Source organism: Protomyctophum parallelum (genome assembly GCF_964188405.1).
Source record: "Protomyctophum parallelum genome assembly, chromosome: 3".
Taxonomy (NCBI): Eukaryota; Metazoa; Chordata; class Actinopteri; order Myctophiformes; family Myctophidae; genus Protomyctophum; species Protomyctophum parallelum.
The window spans coordinates 54,425,566-54,445,098 of NC_139698.1; the positions used below are offsets into that span (position 1 = coordinate 54,425,566).

The 19,533-nt window shown below is 43.4% G+C and overlaps 1 protein-coding gene across 1 annotated transcript; it reads right to left on the reverse strand.

Moving 5' to 3' along the window:
- eva1ba (eva-1 homolog Ba (C. elegans)) lies at window positions 1-16,578 on the reverse strand. The gene is made up of 4 exons (XM_083760919.1): window positions 16,245-16,578; window positions 3,662-3,824; window positions 1,599-1,694; window positions 1-1,476 (listed from the first exon to the last, which is right to left on the reverse strand). The coding sequence occupies exons 3-4, from the start codon at window positions 1,663-1,665 to the stop codon at window positions 1,028-1,030; spliced, it is 516 nt and encodes a 171-aa protein (XP_083617045.1). The 5' UTR covers window positions 1,666-1,694; window positions 3,662-3,824; window positions 16,245-16,578; the 3' UTR covers window positions 1-1,027.
- Window positions 16,579-19,533: the final 2,955 nt, after the last annotated feature.

A 19,533-nucleotide genomic window follows, 5' to 3' on the forward strand; every position in this document is an offset into this window, starting at 1 on the left:
GAATTTCCAGACATTTTATTATAAAACAATATCTCTTTAACCTTTCAAGGCACACCTGGCAGTGATTGACCATGAATGACAATTAACAATGGGTGACCTTTACATTAGGTCATATTATTTGCCATTATGTTCTATTGTACATACGGTAAGCATCTTATTAAAAATCTTGTATCCAGACGATCCAAATTCACGGCCTTAGGATAGAAGAAGCTCTGTTGTGTGCATTCTCTTGAGAGGCCAGTATCAGGAAGGGAAACATCCATAAATTACTTTTAGTTTAATACTTTAATTCAGTCATTTCCCTCAGTGGAATTTTCTCCGAAAATAGAACCAATGTATCCTCAACGTAGAGAATCCAATTTTAAATGTCATGAAGTTACGAGAAAGATGACCCCATAAATATGTCACTATTTCCGTGCATAAGCAATGTAATTTTCTTCATGGACCCCTAAGGGGTTTTATGCTGGTGAAATTGCTTGTGTATTAGAGATACAGTAGGCCTATATCCCCTTTGTAGAATCACAAGCGATGAGGAGAATAATCTCTAATACAAAGGGAATGACTTTCCACAGAAAAATACTTGGTCCCCATTACTGAACTTCTGCTATTACATATTACAGTACATATAAATTCTCTGTCTTTGTGCTTCTTTCATTAAGCGCATACATTCTACCTACCATATCCTCGCTTTGAACATAATCAAAGCCACACATTCATACTGCATCTTTACCACAGGAGCAAACTTACAGTTCTTGGTGTGGTGTTGTTCCCTTCAGTCAGGAAAAGCAACAAATTGCTGCTTTGGAAGTGCAATATCACACAGTTCAGTTCTGTCGTAGACAAGCAATTATCAGGTGTTTCCTGTTTGCAATGCTACTGCATTTTATTTGACACATGTCCAAGTCTGCCTGTCACACTTCAAGGCACACTGGACCCACCTAAAAGGTCATTGCGGGGGTCTCATGGGTCACAGTGCTTAATGTCCATACAGTGGTGCCCAGATACTGTATTCTTCCATTAGTTTGTATTAGTAGTAATGCACTCGTCCAATTGTCCCTGTTCCACTCCCCAAAATATCAGGCTGGCCGTTTCTCCAGATCTCACGTATGATTCGCTCCCTCTCCTCCAATCGTTGGGCTCGCTCCAGCTCCTCGGCCGATGTGAACACGTTGACACTCAATGTACCGTCTGATTGGCTGTGGTGGTTGCCGACGGGTATCTCCGTGCTGGTGGTGGTGGTGTTGGTGGTCGTCAGGGGAGCGGGCGCTTCAACATCGTTCCCCTCTTCATCCTCATCGTCCTCGCTCTCGTCGTCATCGTCCTCGCTGATGTCCTTCAGGTGTTTCTTCTCTGGAGTGGGTGGGGCAAGGATGGTGCGTGGTTTGCAGGAAATGCGAATGACCAGCAGGCACAGGGTCAGCACCAGGCCGAAACACACACCGATCACAAAGTAAAGGCCAAAGCTTTCTGGATTGGCTACAAGGAAGAAGAGAGTGAAAATTAACTGTAAATGTGTCAGTTACTGTGTCATTCAGATTAATTTGGTTCACCAATACAGATCAATACACATGATGATGTACATGCTGCACATGACTGACCTTTGATGTGTGCATATGCAGCAATGCTGTTGCTCAAAAGGTCCATCTCTTGCCTCTTAACATCCATGTTGGCTGCTGACTTCTCCTCTCTCACGCCTAGAAAAACAAGACACCAGCTCAGATCTGGACACAAACACTGCGGAAGGGTCTAACAGGCTATAGCGCGGAGTAAACGTCAAGCAAGTCAACAACAGACATTATGGTAACAAAAGACAAGACCTTCAACCAGTGTGCTAGCAGGTGTTGTATGCTCCCTGGCTCTTCACCATGCGGTTCAAGTGTTCTATGGCTGCCCCACTCTCTTGGCTCTTGCGTGCCAAACCCACTGACCACAGCACTTCTTCATATGCCTTTGGCTGGGTGGGATGTGGCCTTCTAATGTCAAACAAAAGCTTCTCTGTGTCCTCCTTAGACACCAGTTCCAACTGGGATCATCATTACACAGTTGGCACATGGCACCCGCACTCGCCTTCTCTCTCTCCCCTGAACCACGACAGGACTCGCCAGAGGTCAGAAAGGTCAAACTCTCCCGGTAATCAATGAGGAGTGCTTCCTGCATGATGAGGAGGATCCCAGACCAAATGGCTAAAGTCCAGAGGCAAGGGACACTGTGTTGTGTACCTGTATGTGTTGTTTACACTATAAGTCACTCACGTCTAGTCAGTCGTAGACCTACGTGGGTTCAACACTGGTGACGCAGGTTTGAATCCTTCCTTACTTGCATCCTGTACTTCCGTGTTACTATCGTCTTGCCGACCTCGTCATGACTTCTCCAGACTCCTGAGGAAGTCTCACATTTCCCTGCGAGAAAAATAAAAGGCCCTGCACAGCCACACCCCAGATGGGACACGCAGACAGCTGGATCTTTCTCCAACATTTCCAGTCTGTCTTTTGTTTTCAGACCATTTTGTTTAAGCGAGCCCCTATGTTACATCCCTGCTACCACATGCGGTAGCTTTCGTCCCCCCGGGGAGCCAAGCTGTTTCCAATCTGAGTGAAGGGTTCATTGGATTTGCCTGTGTGGAACACTCCAGCCAAGGGTCACAGTGGTCCTGGTTGGTCTTTACTGTGTTGCACTTCCTTCCTCCACTACCCACCACCACCCTCGTCAGCCTCACAGCCTTTTCCTGCTGACTCTGGCTTTTCTAGGCTGTTTTGCAATTGTTTTCCCTGCACTCCCTCACTCCTCCCTGCCTGGCTTGATGACATCATGGTATGGCCACATGGCTTGAGGGCACATGTGAGTGTTGATAGCAACACAGCCGGGGTCCAACACATAAAGGAGGGACCTTGAACTCGTCTAATGTGTATGCTGTGTCAGCGCCAATTTTAAGCTCAAGATTAAACATGTGCTTTGTGTTACACTCCTCCTCAGTGGGGAAAAAAAACTAAAAACAAAACAACAAAAAAACTTTTTTGTTCAACTGGGAATAGATGATCAACTCTGAAGCAGTATTGTTTCTAACCTGTGCATTGCTCTCATGATAAGTCGAACCACATGTTGTGATGCCTGCACATACCGGCGTAGATCATATGGATACCCTCAAATTGCACAAACCACATGTGTACGTTACCATTTACTTCAAAATTGCACCCACTGATAACCTCGGTCTCTCCGATTTCTATCCTGACGCGAATGCCGCCTTATTAATAAGCACTTATCATGTGTATTTGTTGATGCAGCATTTGCCAAATCTCACATCTAGATCCACACACATGCAAGCCATATGCAGTAAAGAGGCTCACTGAATAAGCCTTAAAAGCAAAGCCAACATTCTACTCCTGTAAAATAAACCAATGTATACTAAGACATATATATACTGTAGCTATATACATGTTTAACCACTTTAACCCTAATGTACTTACTCTGGCAATGTCATAATACAGTAGGTGAACATTCAGAAAATCTCACAATGCGTCACAATTCAACGCTGTGTGAGCTTGTAGATTGGCTACGTTTTGCTAAAATATTTGCTGTAGAGGAAAAAGAGGTATAGACTATTAGGGGTACCGGGACAACTAAGTATATATACATAGGGCTTGCTTTAAGTCGTTCAACTTACCAGGAAATTAAGATGTGTAATCAAGCTCCTCAGTTCCAGTTCATAGTGCTATGAAAGGTTGTAGATGGATGATGAAGCTTGTCTCTTTATCTCTCACTCACTGTCTCTTTGGATCAATTCCTGTGAGCTTTGGTCCTCAGACCAAACAGTTCATTTCGCCACCCTAAGACAAGAGCAAACACACACACACACACACACACACACACACACACACACACACACACACACACACACACACACACACACACACACACACACACACACACACACACACACACACACACACACACACACACACACACACACACACACACACACACACACACACACACAGAGAGAGAGAAAGAGGGAGACACAGACACACAGACGTCAGACACAAAGACGTCAGGCTACATTAGATCCAAACCCAGTGAGGCGTTTGTTATGCAAACAATGACAGGCCTTTTGCAGTTGCCGCTGGATACACTTTTGAGCAGGAGACTGGAGGAAGGATTTCAGCTTTCAGCAGTTTAACAGTCCTGTCTTGCATATGCAGATACTATTTAAATACAGACGTGTCTGAACAATGTGTATAGCACTATCAAAAAGTGAGAATAATATCCCATCATTCACTGTATCTGGCCATTGTTAACACTGGTACAAAAGCATGAGAAATTAAGATAAACAAATGGTGACATTTCCATGTAGATGCAAAATACGTTGTATATCTGACTTGATAGGTTGTTTGTGACACATGACACATTGTATACAATATAGGTATAAGAGATAGCCCGATACTTTCTCTCCCCCATTTATATTGGCGGCAGCCCTCAGGGGGGCCACCAGGGGGCACAATTTTAAAGGAGAAGGAACTATTTTTTATTACATTTTAAATCAATCAATACATAATATTTATTATACACTATCTATCTTACTCTATCTATCTATCTATCTATCTATCTATCTTCACAATACAAGGAGGCCAGAGGATATGTTTATCTGGGGGGGTCCTTGGCATGGAAAGGTTTGGGAACAGTGCGCTAAACCAGAGCTTCTCTTCTTGCTGAAAGTTAGCACATTACATGCCAGGTGGGGATCGAGGGCCGTTGAAAAATGCTGTGCTGCGTGATTCGCTAATTCTCCCCCCGTTTAGGAAAAAGCCCCTGTGCCAGCTTGAGTTGGTTTAGCAGAGCCCCTGTGCTTTCCAGTGCAGATTTTGATCTTGCTGACTTTTGGCAGACCCTATGTACACTACACTGGACATACAGTGCCGGACTACCACTGGGAGGGTGACAGAGCTGTCGCTATGGAGACAGCTTTCCAGACCCCCCCCCTAGTCCCCATGGGAGAGAGATGACAGCTCTTTTGTTTCTGGTCACTGCGACAGGGGATGCGTCTATACACTGTCTTCCTGTTGAGCTTCCTTCCTTCCTTTTCAATTATGGACACGGTCATCTCCTCCGTGCCACGGTGCCAAATCTTGTCATATCCAAGCACTGCAGCGTAAAGGAGCACGGGCGCCTTCAATGAGACATTTAGTTTGTGTCTCCAGGGTAATAAAGTGAAAGGCTCGGATGACCACAGTTCTCCAAGCCAAGGTCAAAGCTAATGATTGGACAACTAACTGGTCTTTTCTCAGACTGGAATGCAGCAAACCTGAGCTCGTCATGACTCAGGCATCCGTTGCTGGTGGTTAATGTCAACTGGAGACCTGTTTAAGGCCTATGTAAACACTAATTAGCCTGGCCTGTTGTTTTGTTGTGTTTTTGTTGTACCTCATGGAGGAAATTATTAGCAGACCTCCTCGACCACAGCCACGCACAATCCCATGACTCAACCTTCAGCTCTTTTCTCCAAGTTACTCACTTTGCTTGCTTTGTTGAACTACACCCCCCATTTACAAAAGACTAAGATATTTAATTTAAAAGATTTTGATTAATCCTATTGCCCAACCATATTTTATATGGTTAAATAATACATTACATTAAATAAATGTTTTGAATGCAGGCAGAGGCAGATAGTGTACTCGTACTGTATGCTCAGCAGTGGGAGTGATCATGTACAGTATGCAGCAAATCTTAAGTCACGGTTGCTTGGCTCCAAAAATGGACACGTCTTTCAAAACAACAGTGTATATAGCAGAGTAAGCAGACCATGCAGATTATGTCCAGCACCTTGATAAACATAAAAACAAAACAAAACAAAACCTCCTAATCTGCAGTCAGGCAGTCAGTCAGAGACCCCCCCTTTTGCCAAAATCAATAGTCCCTGTACGTCAATGCCAACACATACATTTGAGGAGTCTGTTTTTTACTATTTTGAAAATTATAAAATAGTTCAACTAGCCAATCTACATCTACATGTTGTGAGCTTGTAGATCAGCTATTTGAACTATTGTAAAAGGTTTTTTTTAAATAGGAATAAATTGGCAAATAAGTTTAGGGATAAGGGGTAAGGGGTGGCGCAACACAAGATATAGCCCATATTGTCTATTTTACGTCATGATGATGTACGACGATAAGAGTGCCCCTCACTTCACACAGGTGTGATTTTTTAACAGAATTTAGTAATCCCCTGAAATAAGGTATGCCATATAGTTTTTGAGCTATACACAGTTTTAATGTTTGTCTTTAGTTCAAAGTTTATTTAGTAAACGCATTGACAATAAAGTCAATAAGTATACTATATTAATTTCTGTCAGGACATTGAGGACAACTCATGAAACGATAAAGGACAACTCATGAAGGGACTCCGAATCCCCAGTACATCAAAGAAAATCCTAAATGACAGGTGGTAGCTGAGTGGAGGGTGAGCAGCAACTTTAAAGCAGAAGCAGCAGCAAGCGTCAACACTGCATAGACGCAGTAGGCAGCTGCTAAAGGCAAGCAAGGAATGAGCAATGCCATTTAAATGGGGTGTTCTATAATGAAGTGAGTATGTGATTGGTTGAGAATAGTTCAAGCATGGAGCTGAGACCGACCGATGGTCGGCCAGCAGAAACGGCACAGAGTTCCCTGACAGAACTTGCTCTGTGCATGTATGCACCAAGCGTGACGCTCATAAGCCTCTATTTCTATGTACTGCTGGCCCATGGATACATTCTGCAGACCTGGCGGGCCCAGGTGTCAATCTGTATCTTATATAAGCCTAATATTGTTACGCTAACTCTACTAGTGTTGTTACTTATTCTGTACTTCTTCGGTCTCTACCCTTTCCTGTATTTCTTTTGTTTCATGCATACTTTGGTATACTGCTATGAAAACTGACTCTGTCTGTCTGTCTGTCTGTCTGTCTGTCTGTCTGTGTAAATGACCATCATGACTTTTCACAGCCATTTGTGTCACATGTCACATGACAGTGCCTGTCTGTCATCTACGTAAGCAAAGAGATTGACGTAAGGAAGGCATGGGGAAGCCATTTGTGTCACATGTCACATGACAGCGCCTGTCAGCTACTTAAGGAAGGACCAGTGAGATTACCACCAGAGCTTGTAGATTGTCTATTTTCTTCAATTTGGCACAACACAGTCATTCGACAAAGTATATCAAATAAGACATTAACGTATGTAAAATGGTCAGATATAAGGTACAATGTTTCTGCTCGATAGCAGTGATGTGAAAGGGCAGAGTAGGAATTGTAATCTCATTGATGCCAGGATAAACACAGCATGGTGTCATGTGGCCTGAGAAGAGGACAGGCACTATTTCTGACCGAGTATTGTTTGCTTTGGTTTGGAGGAGTGGAGCCAAATGTGGAGCAGAAACCCCAAACTATCACGTTGTGTTGATATTTCTGTTGTCATCCACTTGAAGAAGACCACAATGGCCCTTCCTTTCCACAAAGGTTTGTCCCTTTCCGCAATGGACAGTCTTTTAGTCGCCAGCTCCATGCCGACGCCCTTATACAAGTAAAGATGCATTATTATCTGCCTGGAATAGGCGTACCATTATCATCTCATGAGCAAAGATGACCGAATTGTCTGCTGTCTGTGGAGCCTACTTGTAGTAGCTGATTTATCAACCGCATACTGACAGGGGCCAACCTCTGAATCAAGAGCAACCACGGGTCGTCACTGAACAGAAGCCCTTATTTCCCCGCAATGCTTGCTGGGTGGCAGTAATAAATGTTGTCTAAACGATCTCAACCACACGACTCCTCATCCAGACTGAAGGAATAAGTTGCAACGCGTGAGAAGACTTTATTTCAAGACTTAAGACATACCGTAGTTAAGTTACGGAATTTAAGATGAAAAAGACAGATTACACAAGGGAGCGAGTCAGCCTTATTTACTTATTGTAATGACATACATTGAACCACAGAGGGGAAGGAATATTTTTGATACCTAGAATTTCAATGCAGCCACAAGAATTTCTGGCACACTGGACTGTCGTTCTGCGGTGTGCCTGGCACACAGCTTCAGAGAACAAAAAAAGGGCCAGATTTGGATTTAATCACATTTCATTGTTTTTATACACAGCTCTGGTGAGGGAGATCACAGAGCCCGTTCCTTACACTGAAAAATAAGGACAATTTATAGAATTTATCAACTCTGCCCTTGACTATGTTCATTAAAATGTTACCGTTTCCTCAGATTTTGTTTCTGCTAACTGAGAGAAAATCTGTCTGAACTTAATGACGCATGACATCAAAAAAGCCAATCTGGGTAATGTATCACTATTTGCAGCCTACCGCGTTCGTTCTAAAACTCAACATGTTCCAGTTGAAATTCAAATTAGTTACTGAAATCACAATCACAATTTTTCACAGAAATGGTTTCTATGGCATTCTCTCAGTAGCTGAAGAAAAGCCTAATGGCTACTCCCAATGGTGATTGTAACAGATTGTATGTATTTCAATCTTAGACTGTATCACGTATCATCATCATATACGTTTCTTTTGGATATCCCTAGCAGTACAATTTTTGATTTAAAGGCTTCTGCAAGAACATTTTTGACCGTTCAGCTATAACCAAGCCAAAATATGGTCTCCTGGGCATTTTACCGGCCAACCACCTGACCACCAGCCCAGGCAGAACAGTGTAAGGTTCAGGCCAAAGGGAAAAAAAGGTTGATGGAACTTCAAGCTCTCCCCAAACCCACAGAGGTGCACGCGGTAACTTTCCACCCGATAAACACTGACACGTTTCCAAAGTTCTCTGTTCGTGGTGCCTGTGAAAGCATTCAGGGGGGTTGCATCTGGTTACGGTATTTTCTCCTATACGGCACAACAGGCACCCTTGCCTTCTAAATGTTGGAAAGGGCTTTAATTTAGAGAAAAGAGTGCATTTCTTCTGTGTTTCTCTTCCACATGAGATCCCAGGGATCAAGCTGTGCTCAAGTGTTAGTGTTGCTTTCCCTTTGTCAAGGTCTGCCAGGGTCTCCGACTGAGAGGGTACTTGTTGCATTTGGAGGGGGGGCCCAGTCAGACATGTGGTTGCCATCAGGTTTAGTGACACGGTGCATCAGGTAAAGATGACCCCAGATCAAGTACGGTAGTATATTGTCACTGTTGGGTGGAAACCTTGTATGTCCAACGGGTTACTTTTCAGGAAATATTATGGAAAAATAGACCCCGTGTTCCACAGTATGTTATCATTTACCCACAAAATCTTGTTTTTTAAACCCAGACTTATTACTTTCACTTTAAAACTGAAACGAAAATAGCCGATCTGTTGCAAGCTTGCATATTGGCTATTTTCACTACTATTGCATGACACTCTTGACCAAGTTGGGCTGAAAGTTAAAACTTGAAGATACAAGGTTTCTGCCCGACAACAACGGTATTATACTAATAAACCTTTCAAGGGTTGTTTTTGTTTTAGCACAAAAGGTTAGACAGTAAGAGGTATTGGGCCAGGATAGCATTCCACATGCTGCACTGCACGATAATGCAGTTCCCTACCACCTTGCTTGTTACTCCCAGCAGATTAAAACAAAATGTGAATGAATAGCAATGGATTATTTGTTGTGCCAGTCAGAGTTATCTTCCAGCTTGAAGTACTCCATCAACGTGTTCATACTTCAAAAACCAACTACCATGTAGCAGTCTTCCGAAAACAGCTCAAATGAAAAATAATGTTTTTATACCTCTGCTTTGATTAAACTTTGTTTCACACACTGGTCAAACTTTGACATTCTCATTCCATTAAGGCTAACGATATAATCTTATCCAAACTCACAGTCTTGCATATTTTTCAGTTGAAAGAGAAAAAGCTTTCTTTTCCATGAACCTTTACATGATCTGTTTAGCTTTAGGCATAGACTATTTGACAGAGAGACAATGAACAACAGGTTTACTGCATCGCAGCACTCAACAATACCAGGAGCGAGCACAAAACACTCATAAATCAAAATCACATGTGCACTCACCACTGACTATTTCACTTTAAACCTTACACTTTTCACAAAATTAGAAGTTATGATCATGTCACAATGATATGGTATCCGTCCTGACGCCAGCCTGATTCAACAGAGCCTCCTCCATGCTTTTTAAGGGCATGTAACTGCAACCCATGACCAAATAAAATGGGTATCCTTGTGCCATAAAAAATGCAAACTAGAGAGACTTGTCCCATGAGAAGCACTTTTTGTGGGTTATGGTAGGTAATGGGAGGGTAATGGAGATAGCGGACTGAGCTTTGGGGTGGGTGGGACGGGTAATAGTGCCCAGATGTGTACTGATGGGAGACAGAGAATGCTTTAGTATGTAAATCAACAAAAGATAGCACATGTCGTTTCCTCATATAGACTTTATCACACACGGTTTATCCGATTGTCCATTTAGAAGCAACACAGCGGGGACAGGAATGGGAACAAAAGTTCATGTGTGTTGACCTTTAGTAGTTTTGTGTAGCCAGATGTATTGGAGGTCCCCACCTACCCAGGACATCTGGTGACATCTACAACGGCAGGGAAAAAGGCTGCTCGGGTGGTGCAGTGGTAAAGTAACTGCACACCACCGCGGAGGTTGTGGGTTCAAATCTACCGTGGTGGACCCCTGCTTTGGACCCGGGTGTCACTGCATCTATTCCTACGGGCTGGGGTCGGCACCTATGTCAGCAGGGGCGGCTGGGCGGGGGGGGATAGGACGAGGGCCCTGTGTCCTCCCGGTGGGGGCTCCTCACTGGTAGGTGAGTCAATAAGATACAACAGCAGTGAAAACACAGAAATGTGTGTGGGGAGAGAATCAATTGGCATGACAAAGAAAAAGGGGAAAAAGCAACAAAAGAAAGGCTGCTAACAAACCTATTCCTGATTCCCATTCCAATATGAGGGACCTGCAATAGTTATTTTTCAAATCTCTGTATTCTTTCCATGCAGTTTTAGCCCCTAAATATGCGCGTGACATCATCGTCAAACCAGGAAGTTATGCAGGAACGCCTACTGAGTGTCAAAAAACTACTTTCTGGCCTTGACAGCCCATGCATCCAAACAGAAAAGTCCTGTCTGATTGCATTAAACAATGTTAAACCATGTTAAACTCACTTTGCATGTTGCTTTGACACTCGATTTGCCACTCGATGTGCCATTCACTTTAAGCATGCGCATACCCTCTATTGATGTCACCAGACGTATACTAATCAGATCACCAGAATTTCTACACAGCGGAAAGCTTGGTTTTAGTTCCAAATTGACCAGTGTGAGAGTCCAATCCAATCATTTGCATACACAAATGCATGCACTGTTCCATGTATCTGCTAAGAGAGAGTCAGACCCTGACCGGATTAGCAACCTGCAAAGTGACTTGATCAGAGTCTACGAGAGACTGGATATTTATTGGTGATCAAGTGTGTGCAAACTGTGCATGTGGCTTCATTGGTGTCATTCTGTTTGTGCCTCTGTGTGTGTGTGTGTGTGCCTGTGTGTGCGTGTGTGTGCATGTGTGTGTTTGTGTGCGTGTGTGTCTGCGTGTGTGCACTGCGTGCATGCGTGTGAGTGCGTGTGTGTGTGTGCGCACGCATTGTGTGCGTATTTGTGCACACTGTGAGTGAGAGATATTCTGCATAGCACAGTTATACAGCACAGATGATCCTGAACACCAAAGTACAAGTATAGAGCAGTGATGTCATCTCCGTCAGATCAACCTGGGCCTGGCACACACCACATATTGTATTCATTACTCAAACACTGCTGATTACTCTGTGACATAAAACACATGTTTGACGTTTGCATGGTTGGGTGGGCAGCATCACCGCTGTCCCATTCACAGACTGTTACCTCTGTCAGATGAAGGCTTTCCAGAAACCACTATTGGTTGATGTGAATGGAGTGTACTCAGTGAACATATCCACAGTCAAAGGTTTGTCAAAGTGTTTCCACTTGAAGCCAAATTTAGATTTCATCGTACGATCATGTCATTCGCCGAGAATAGCCGATCTATAAGCTCACAACACCTCACTTCACGACACGCCGAGAGCTTGTAGATTGGCTATTTTTTTGCCAAGTGACAACAGAATATAAATGATTACTGTCCTATCCCACAACCAACAGCAGTGAGTGCCTAACAAAACTACAGTACACCACAAAAATTCTGTGGGTCTATTTTTATACTCGCATATTTAAATGAATACTTTTTGTGCAGTGTGGAGCTCTCCAGTGCTAGTGGTTGTTGTGGGTCTCTGTCTCTATGGTACTATTGTTACCAGTCAAGGTTCAAGGTTCAAGTTTATTTAGTGTAGGCTTATTTATAACGTTAAAGATGGAGTGCCAGTTTTGGATCCAGTTTTTCATGTGTCTATGAGGTGACAGTACTTCACTACTTTGTATTTAGGGTTTCTTCCTGGAGGCTGAACCCTTGACAGTCAAACGGGCCAATGAAATAAACAGTAATATAGTGACATCACATTATCAGCCCCTCCGCTAACCCCTCCCCCTTTATCATACAACTACAGCTGTGGGTGCGGCTTCAGTTCAGGTGGATCACCACCCATCAGGCAAACCAGGCATACTTAATGAACTGGTGGGCGTGTCCACATAAAAGCATGATTTTAAAGATGGAGTGCCACAATTTTTGTATTTTTCCAGCTTTTCATGTGTCTATGAGGTGACAGTACTTCATTAGACACCCTGGAGTTGTTTTTATGTGCAATGGTGTATTAACTTTGTATTTAGGGTTTCTTCCTGGAGGCTGAACCCTTGACAGTCAAACGGGCCAATGAAGTAAACAGCAATATAGTGACATCACACTATCAGCCCCTCCCCTAACCCCTCCTTCTTTATCATACAACTACAGCTGTGGGTGCGGCTTCAGTTCAGGTGGATCACCACCCATCACCACCCACCAGGCAAACCAACTTAATGAACTGGTGGGCGTGTCCACTTAAAAGCATGATTTTAACAAATGCTGTACACTTTTCGGAAAGAGTTCTTCCACCTTATATTTTAATAATACCTGATTATCATGTTTTAGGGTGGAAAAAAATCGTGGCACTCCATCTTTAACAAATACTGTACACTTTTTGGAAAGAGTTCTTCCTCCTTATATTATAATAATACCTGATGATCATGTTTTAGGGTGAAAATAAATCGTGGCACTCCATCTTTAATGCTGTCTAGTTAAATTTGGAAATAAATCACAGTTCTTGTTTTTCCTAACTTGATAGAGAACCAAATGGGCACATTTTAGATATACTTTCAGGTCAGTACTTTCTACAGTAATACTCTCCTGTCACTCTAAACTCACTGGCACAACGTTGTATTGTATTGGTCCCACGTGTGACACCCCACCCATGTGGTGTGGTGCCTAAGTAAGCTAAAACAAACCCTGATAAGTATTTTGCAAAGACTATTTGACCCCGCTTTGTTGCATTCTTTTGTTGGATTTTATTTCCCAATAGCCTAGCTGCCATGTGTAAATAGCCATGCAGAGTTTAAACAAATTCAAGACCAATTCAAAGTCCAGTCCATTCTGTAGCTTATGTTATGTTCTTGGAAGCTTTTGAAGGTCTGAATACGTGTATATTTGTGTACGCGTGTGAGTGAGTGTGCGTGTGTGTGCGTGTGTGCGTGCATGCACACCCGTGCGTGTGTCCAGGGAAAGAAGAGAAGCTTATTCAAACCCTTCAGACTTAGCATGTCAAACATCATCCAAAGCCAGTAGAGTCGAGTTCCTGGGCCATTCAGAGCCCCTACTAGACAGCAGTAAGCCGTAAGTCCAGTAAGACTACGGTGGTTTGTGAGAGTCTTGCTAAACACAATTCCATAGACATATCACTCAACCCTCCCTATTTCTCAAATGACTATAAAACCCTGTTGCTTGCGTTATGCTGTGGGAGATTACAGCAGTCGAAGGCAGCTCATAACCTTTTGTCTATCCAAACACTAATATAGACCTATTCACAACTCTAAAGTATTTCTAGTCTTCAATGGTAGGGAAACCAAGTCACTACAGAGTACAGACCCCGCCCTACATGAAGGTCAGACTGTGTTGAGGTGTTTTAACGCGAAACATAGATTCTTCCCCAAGGGCAAACTCTTTTTTCCGCACTGTGGCCCATCTGGAGAACTATATTCAGGTGTCTAACACAAAAGACTTGTAAAAGTGTCTAATGAATACAGTGTTTTTTAATGCAACAAAGAGGGTGAACTGTATATTCACACAACATGCATAGATTAAGGGTGTGTATGACTTGAGTTCTGCATCTCACTTGGTTTGGCAACATTTGACAGTGATTCCCAGAGGAGGCTCCAGTGCATTGTTCATAAGGGTTACAAGATTACAGGTTGCTCTCTCTCCCCACTGGAAACCACATCTACACCTTAAAATGAGCTCACTAACCACTCCCCTCAACCTTTCTTGTTGCTGCATTATAAATCTCAGGCTACAAATTAAAAAACACATTTAAGTTTCTTCTTTTTTGTCTAAAATGTAACTGCTAATGTATAGGCTACATTAGACCATAAGACCTGACTACCATTTCTTGCATGAGCTTGTGAAGGTGTTAATTTACTATGTGCTGGTCTGTCCTGTATGAAGCAGAGTTTACATGTTGTATTGAAAGTTGCATAGTGATAGTCTGTTCTATAGGAGTTTAGGGAAGCGTTTCAAATCGGGGATTGGCCTATGACCCAACGGGTACAGAGAGTTTGTAAACCAACATCCCCAGGACAGATAAGGCAGGCCACTGATAAACATGGCGGTGGGGCTTGGGGGAGAAAAGAAAGTTTGCTCGGGTATGAATAGCCAGGAGAGGTCATACACAAGTCAACTGTCCCCAAACAGCCTTGAAGGGATAAGTTACAAAAGCCTTCACACTTATCCTGCTATCTGGGGTTTTATCTGACTGACTGGTGAAGCAGCTAAAGAGCCTTCCCACTCCAATAATGTTAATTAAAGGAGACCCCTGGTCCATATCTCTCCCTCTCTATCTGATAAGATGTGTTTACCACAGCAGCCCTGTGAAGAGCGAACCATGGGAGCTGAAGCATATGGTTAATTGGGTTCTAGTGTGAAGGTGTGAATTAGTCATTGCATGCGTGCGTGTGTCCATGCACACATGCGCGTGCGTGTGTCCATGCACACATGCGCGTGCGTGTGTCCATGCACACATGCGCGTGCGAGACATACACAGACGCAGAGGGAAAGACAAATAGAGAGGGAACCTTTGTTGCATGCTGGTGATTTGTATGCATGCCTACTGTATAAATGTGTTCTTTTAGGATAATGTGTTGTTCTTGCTTCCACTAATAGAACTGCTGGATGTATACTGTATACAGTATATACTCATGCTGGGGGAAAAAAACAATGATTATCAAAGCGTGTCACCCCCTGTCCTGATTCTCTTGTGCCAACTGTTGACTATTCCTGTAAAAAAACTACAGAATGCAACAGGATGTTTGCTTTTATTGCAACAGCCTATTAATCATTGCAAGGTTAGCCAACATACAGCTGCACAGGAAGACTGGACCTAGGCTGACCCCCCACCCCACTCAACTGCATGTGCTGTATCTCCTCTCTGGCACTGGTTCATCATATACATACTGTACAGAACATGCTACACACTCTGCACTGATGTCCCGTTAATGTTTGGATGATTAAGAACAGAAAGTTCAGTTTGGAACCATGGCCCATTAAAAAATTAAACACTTTGTAAAACTGTATCAAGGAGTGAAGAGAGAACCCCATGAGCAGCCTATCCTCCAGCAAGTATCACCATGGTTCGTCTCTTTCCTATTCAATTGTGTCCTTTAGATGGGATGTAAACACACTCTTTTAAGAGAGTGGAAACACAAGCTTGGTTCTCATATAAAACAAATAAAATAAGAGCCCCTCATATTTCACGTAAATGGACGTCAACTTCAATGGACAAGACTACACCATCTGCTGCAGTTGTGTGGATGGATGCCAGCATTTTTTGTAATTTACAGCACTCCATGGATAGCCCCAAGGAACCAGCAAGTAATTTAAAATGCACGCAACCTAAATCAGATGCAACCCTTCAAAGTTTTCAAGTGCATCAACTGCAAAACATGAAAACTTCAGAAGTAATAAACCCCTACCTCCCCCAAACACAATGTACATTGACAGAAAGATATAAAGCAGCACTTTAATCACATTTTCCTTAGTGTCAGTTCACTGATGCAAAGTTGCAAACCATCACACTCACCAGGCAGTTGAAGAGGTCCCTCCAAAGACTACTCATTCCCCCTCAGTGACATCCAAGCTGCACTGCACGTTTCAGTCAAAACACTCCTCTTCGTTCCCTCCAAAACTTTGAAAAAACAACATTACAAGCAATCCTGACCGTTTCTGTTGGTTCCCTGCTGCCGGCTGTGTTCAGGTCCTGAGGAGTGTTTTTGCGCGTGTGAGAGAGAGTGTGTGTGTATGTGTGAGTTTGCACACAGAGCCTGGGGAAGAGGTGGCAACTTCCTCTCAGAGTTGGAGTGAGTAACAGAGTTCTCTCTATCTCTCTCTCCCAGCCCCACTACACTAGAAGCAGGAAAGGCTGTCATACTATCCCCTTCCCAGACGGAAAACAGAGGAACAGCCTAAAATGGGCAGGCTTGGGGACGAGGGGAGGGAGGAAGGGAGGGAGTGGTGGTGGTGGTAGGAGGGGGGAGCTTTCCCCTCTGTCGTTAAGGAAACAGGGAGAAAAAAAGCCAACTCTGTAGCTATAGGGGGAGGCAAATTAGCTCACCAAGATTTTCCAACATGGAATCCAACGGGATGACAAACAACACCAACAAATATGAACATCACAGTGATGGATATTTAGTAGATGTTCTCACCAAATTGAAGAAAATATATTGCGGTGTGTGTGTGTGTGTGTGTGTGTGTGTGTGTGTGTGTGTGTGTGTGTGTGTGTGTGTGTGTGTGTGTGTGTGTGTGTCCTAACACAGTATAACAATATAATATGGCATAGCAGAGGTTCTCAAACCTTTTAATTCCAATTCTCCATAACTTTGATGGAGTACAAATGGACCATTGTTGTTCCATTTGGAATGGATCAGTGTTGCAGATCTGTAAGGGTTCCCCCTCAAGGAGGAGTCCCACTTTGATAACCATTGCTGTATACAGTAAGGGGATTTCTTTCAATGACATTGATGCAAAGGCTAACATCACCAAAACAACGCACAGAGCATGGTAGTATGCCCTGGCATACTGTGCCGAGGAACAGTGCAAGAATTATAATAGACCGCAGACTACACTTTTGAGCCCACACAAACACATTGGACAATCAATCACTATGTGTACTCAGAAAAGATGGCACACACTATGGTTAGCCTGTGACTTATTTATAGAGGCATAATCATGTCATATTATAGATTTACAATGTGTTTTAGAGTATTTCCTTTCTGTCCAAAACTATGCATTTCAACTATGATGGGAAAATCTTTTTCCAGAGGAGAGCAGTCCCACACAAAACATGGTAAACATGTAATCACAATAATATGTCAACTCCCTGTAAGGAACTTGCTAATTGCTAACAGTTGCGAGCTCCACTCAGAAACACACAGCCAACGATTATGGCACACATCTTATTTTAGCCTTATGTGACATTACGCACGATTCAGACACAGCCAAAGTGCCAATGTTCTTCCATGTTTGTGCTGTTCATGTTCAAGTTCTCAGCACACTCTCCAAAGCTTGCGCCTGTCGTGTTTTGCAACCAACAGTTTTATTGCCAGGGCACCCTCGGCCATCTGAACAGGCTCAGCTGTAAATCGTCTGGGCCACCAAGCTGAGCCTTGACCAGATTTGATTGAAGCCATACGCCTGGGCAAGCATTGTGACATTCCCCATCAATGTACGATGAGGCAAAGTTTTCACAATAATAACGGAGAAGAACAACTAAGCGCCATGGAACCAGTACTGAAAAACTCAATTGGCTTAGTGCGTCACTAGGTTCATTTTATCCTTCCAAAGGGTCAGCATCAGTGCCAGAGCTGTTATTGTGCTACACCCTGCTGAGGCTGGAAAGGACACCTTGGTCTCTGGCCCACATATTTCACTCATTAAGCAGCCCACTAGAGGGAAAACTTGAGCACCCATGAAGGACTACAACATATTTTGGAGGTGGACACGGTTCAATTGGATTTCACTTGATTATTCCTTCCAGTGGGTCTTCTCGTCGCTCCAGCTCAAACATTTTCTTTTGACAAATTTTAACTTTTCCCCAGAACGAAAAATACATCGCATGGATGCAAACAATGTTGGATGCAAAACGAGAGGCATAGGAACGCGGAATCTCTCCAGTGATCCACTCTCTATCACTGTCAGTTCAATCAATGGTGCTGGAACAGAGGGTCCAGAGAATCCCAGGTCCAGGTCCAGGATATGAGCTTTTTGTCAGGAGAGTTGCATCACTCATCGCATTCCTGCCTTGGATCTATTCATGGTTGGCAGATGTCCACCTGTCATTGAGGCTGATTTATATTCTGCAACCCTGGGCTGGAAGGAAGGTGGGTTAGAGAAAGGAGGAAGGCAGAGAAAGTAAAACAAGGTCAGGTAGGTTATTATGGGCAAGCAATGTTCGGAATTCAGTCATTATAGAGGTGAGTCGAATCTGTAGAAGTTAGGGGATTTATGTTGATGAAGTTATTGCAAAGAAGACACAAAGTTGATTCGTGGGATGTTCGTGCAAAGTTTAAAGGCAATCGAACGCTGCATTCAGACCCACAGGGACATGGCCTAGGTGCCGGCCCGGTTCCAGCGAGCCGCCCCGCGTCTGAAACGGTCGAGAAATGACAGAGTTACCGTGTGGGGGTCTCCAGGGGGTCCCTCTACTGTACTGTACTGTAACACCCCAAATCATCATATATACAGTTAATATATGTGTGTGTGTGTGTGTGTGTGTGTGTGTGTGTGTGTGTTAGGCTGCGTAACAGTGACACTTGGTTGTGAAAAGCAATTTTTGTGCTTGGAAATAGCTGTCCCAGCCAGAGAAAGACCCAGAGACCCATGGACACACATAGCTATCTATAGGAGTCAAGCGTTATTGACAGCCGTAGCCAGAGGAAGACATCAGGGTTTCCTGCACAATGTTATTGGCATGGCACCACGCCATGCTTGGAATTAGATTTTTTTTGTTGAGGGGGCTAGTGAATCATGGTGTGTGTCAGTGCTTAATTTCTAAATTCTTAGGTGCCGGAGCTCGCATGCGTGCACATGCACACACATGCACGTGCAATTTCTTTTTAGCACAATAGTCATTTAGATGGTTTTTATATGTCTTTAAATGTTCTGATGATCTTGAAAATGGAGGACCCTGAAGTAACAAGTCTTAAGCTTTTTCTGGTTTTATAGCAGTCAGATTATGTATTGACCTGTGTAGGCTACTTTCGTTTGAACTGTACCCATTCTACAAACTGAATAACAATTTCCAAATCAGTCAATCAATAACATTTGCAGCAGCAGTTTACACAGGGGCCCGCTGGCTCACAACACACAACTAC

Bases quoted from the DNA above. Each gene is read 5' to 3' on its own strand.
- eva1ba (XM_083760919.1), bottom strand. From the start codon at position 1,665: ATGGATGTTAAGAGGCAAGAGATGGACCTTTTGAGCAACAGCATTGCT. The intron at 1,477-1,598 runs GTCAGTCATGTG...TCTTCCTTGTAG, and splicing joins TGCATATGCACACATCAAAG to CCAATCCAGAAAGCTTTGGC.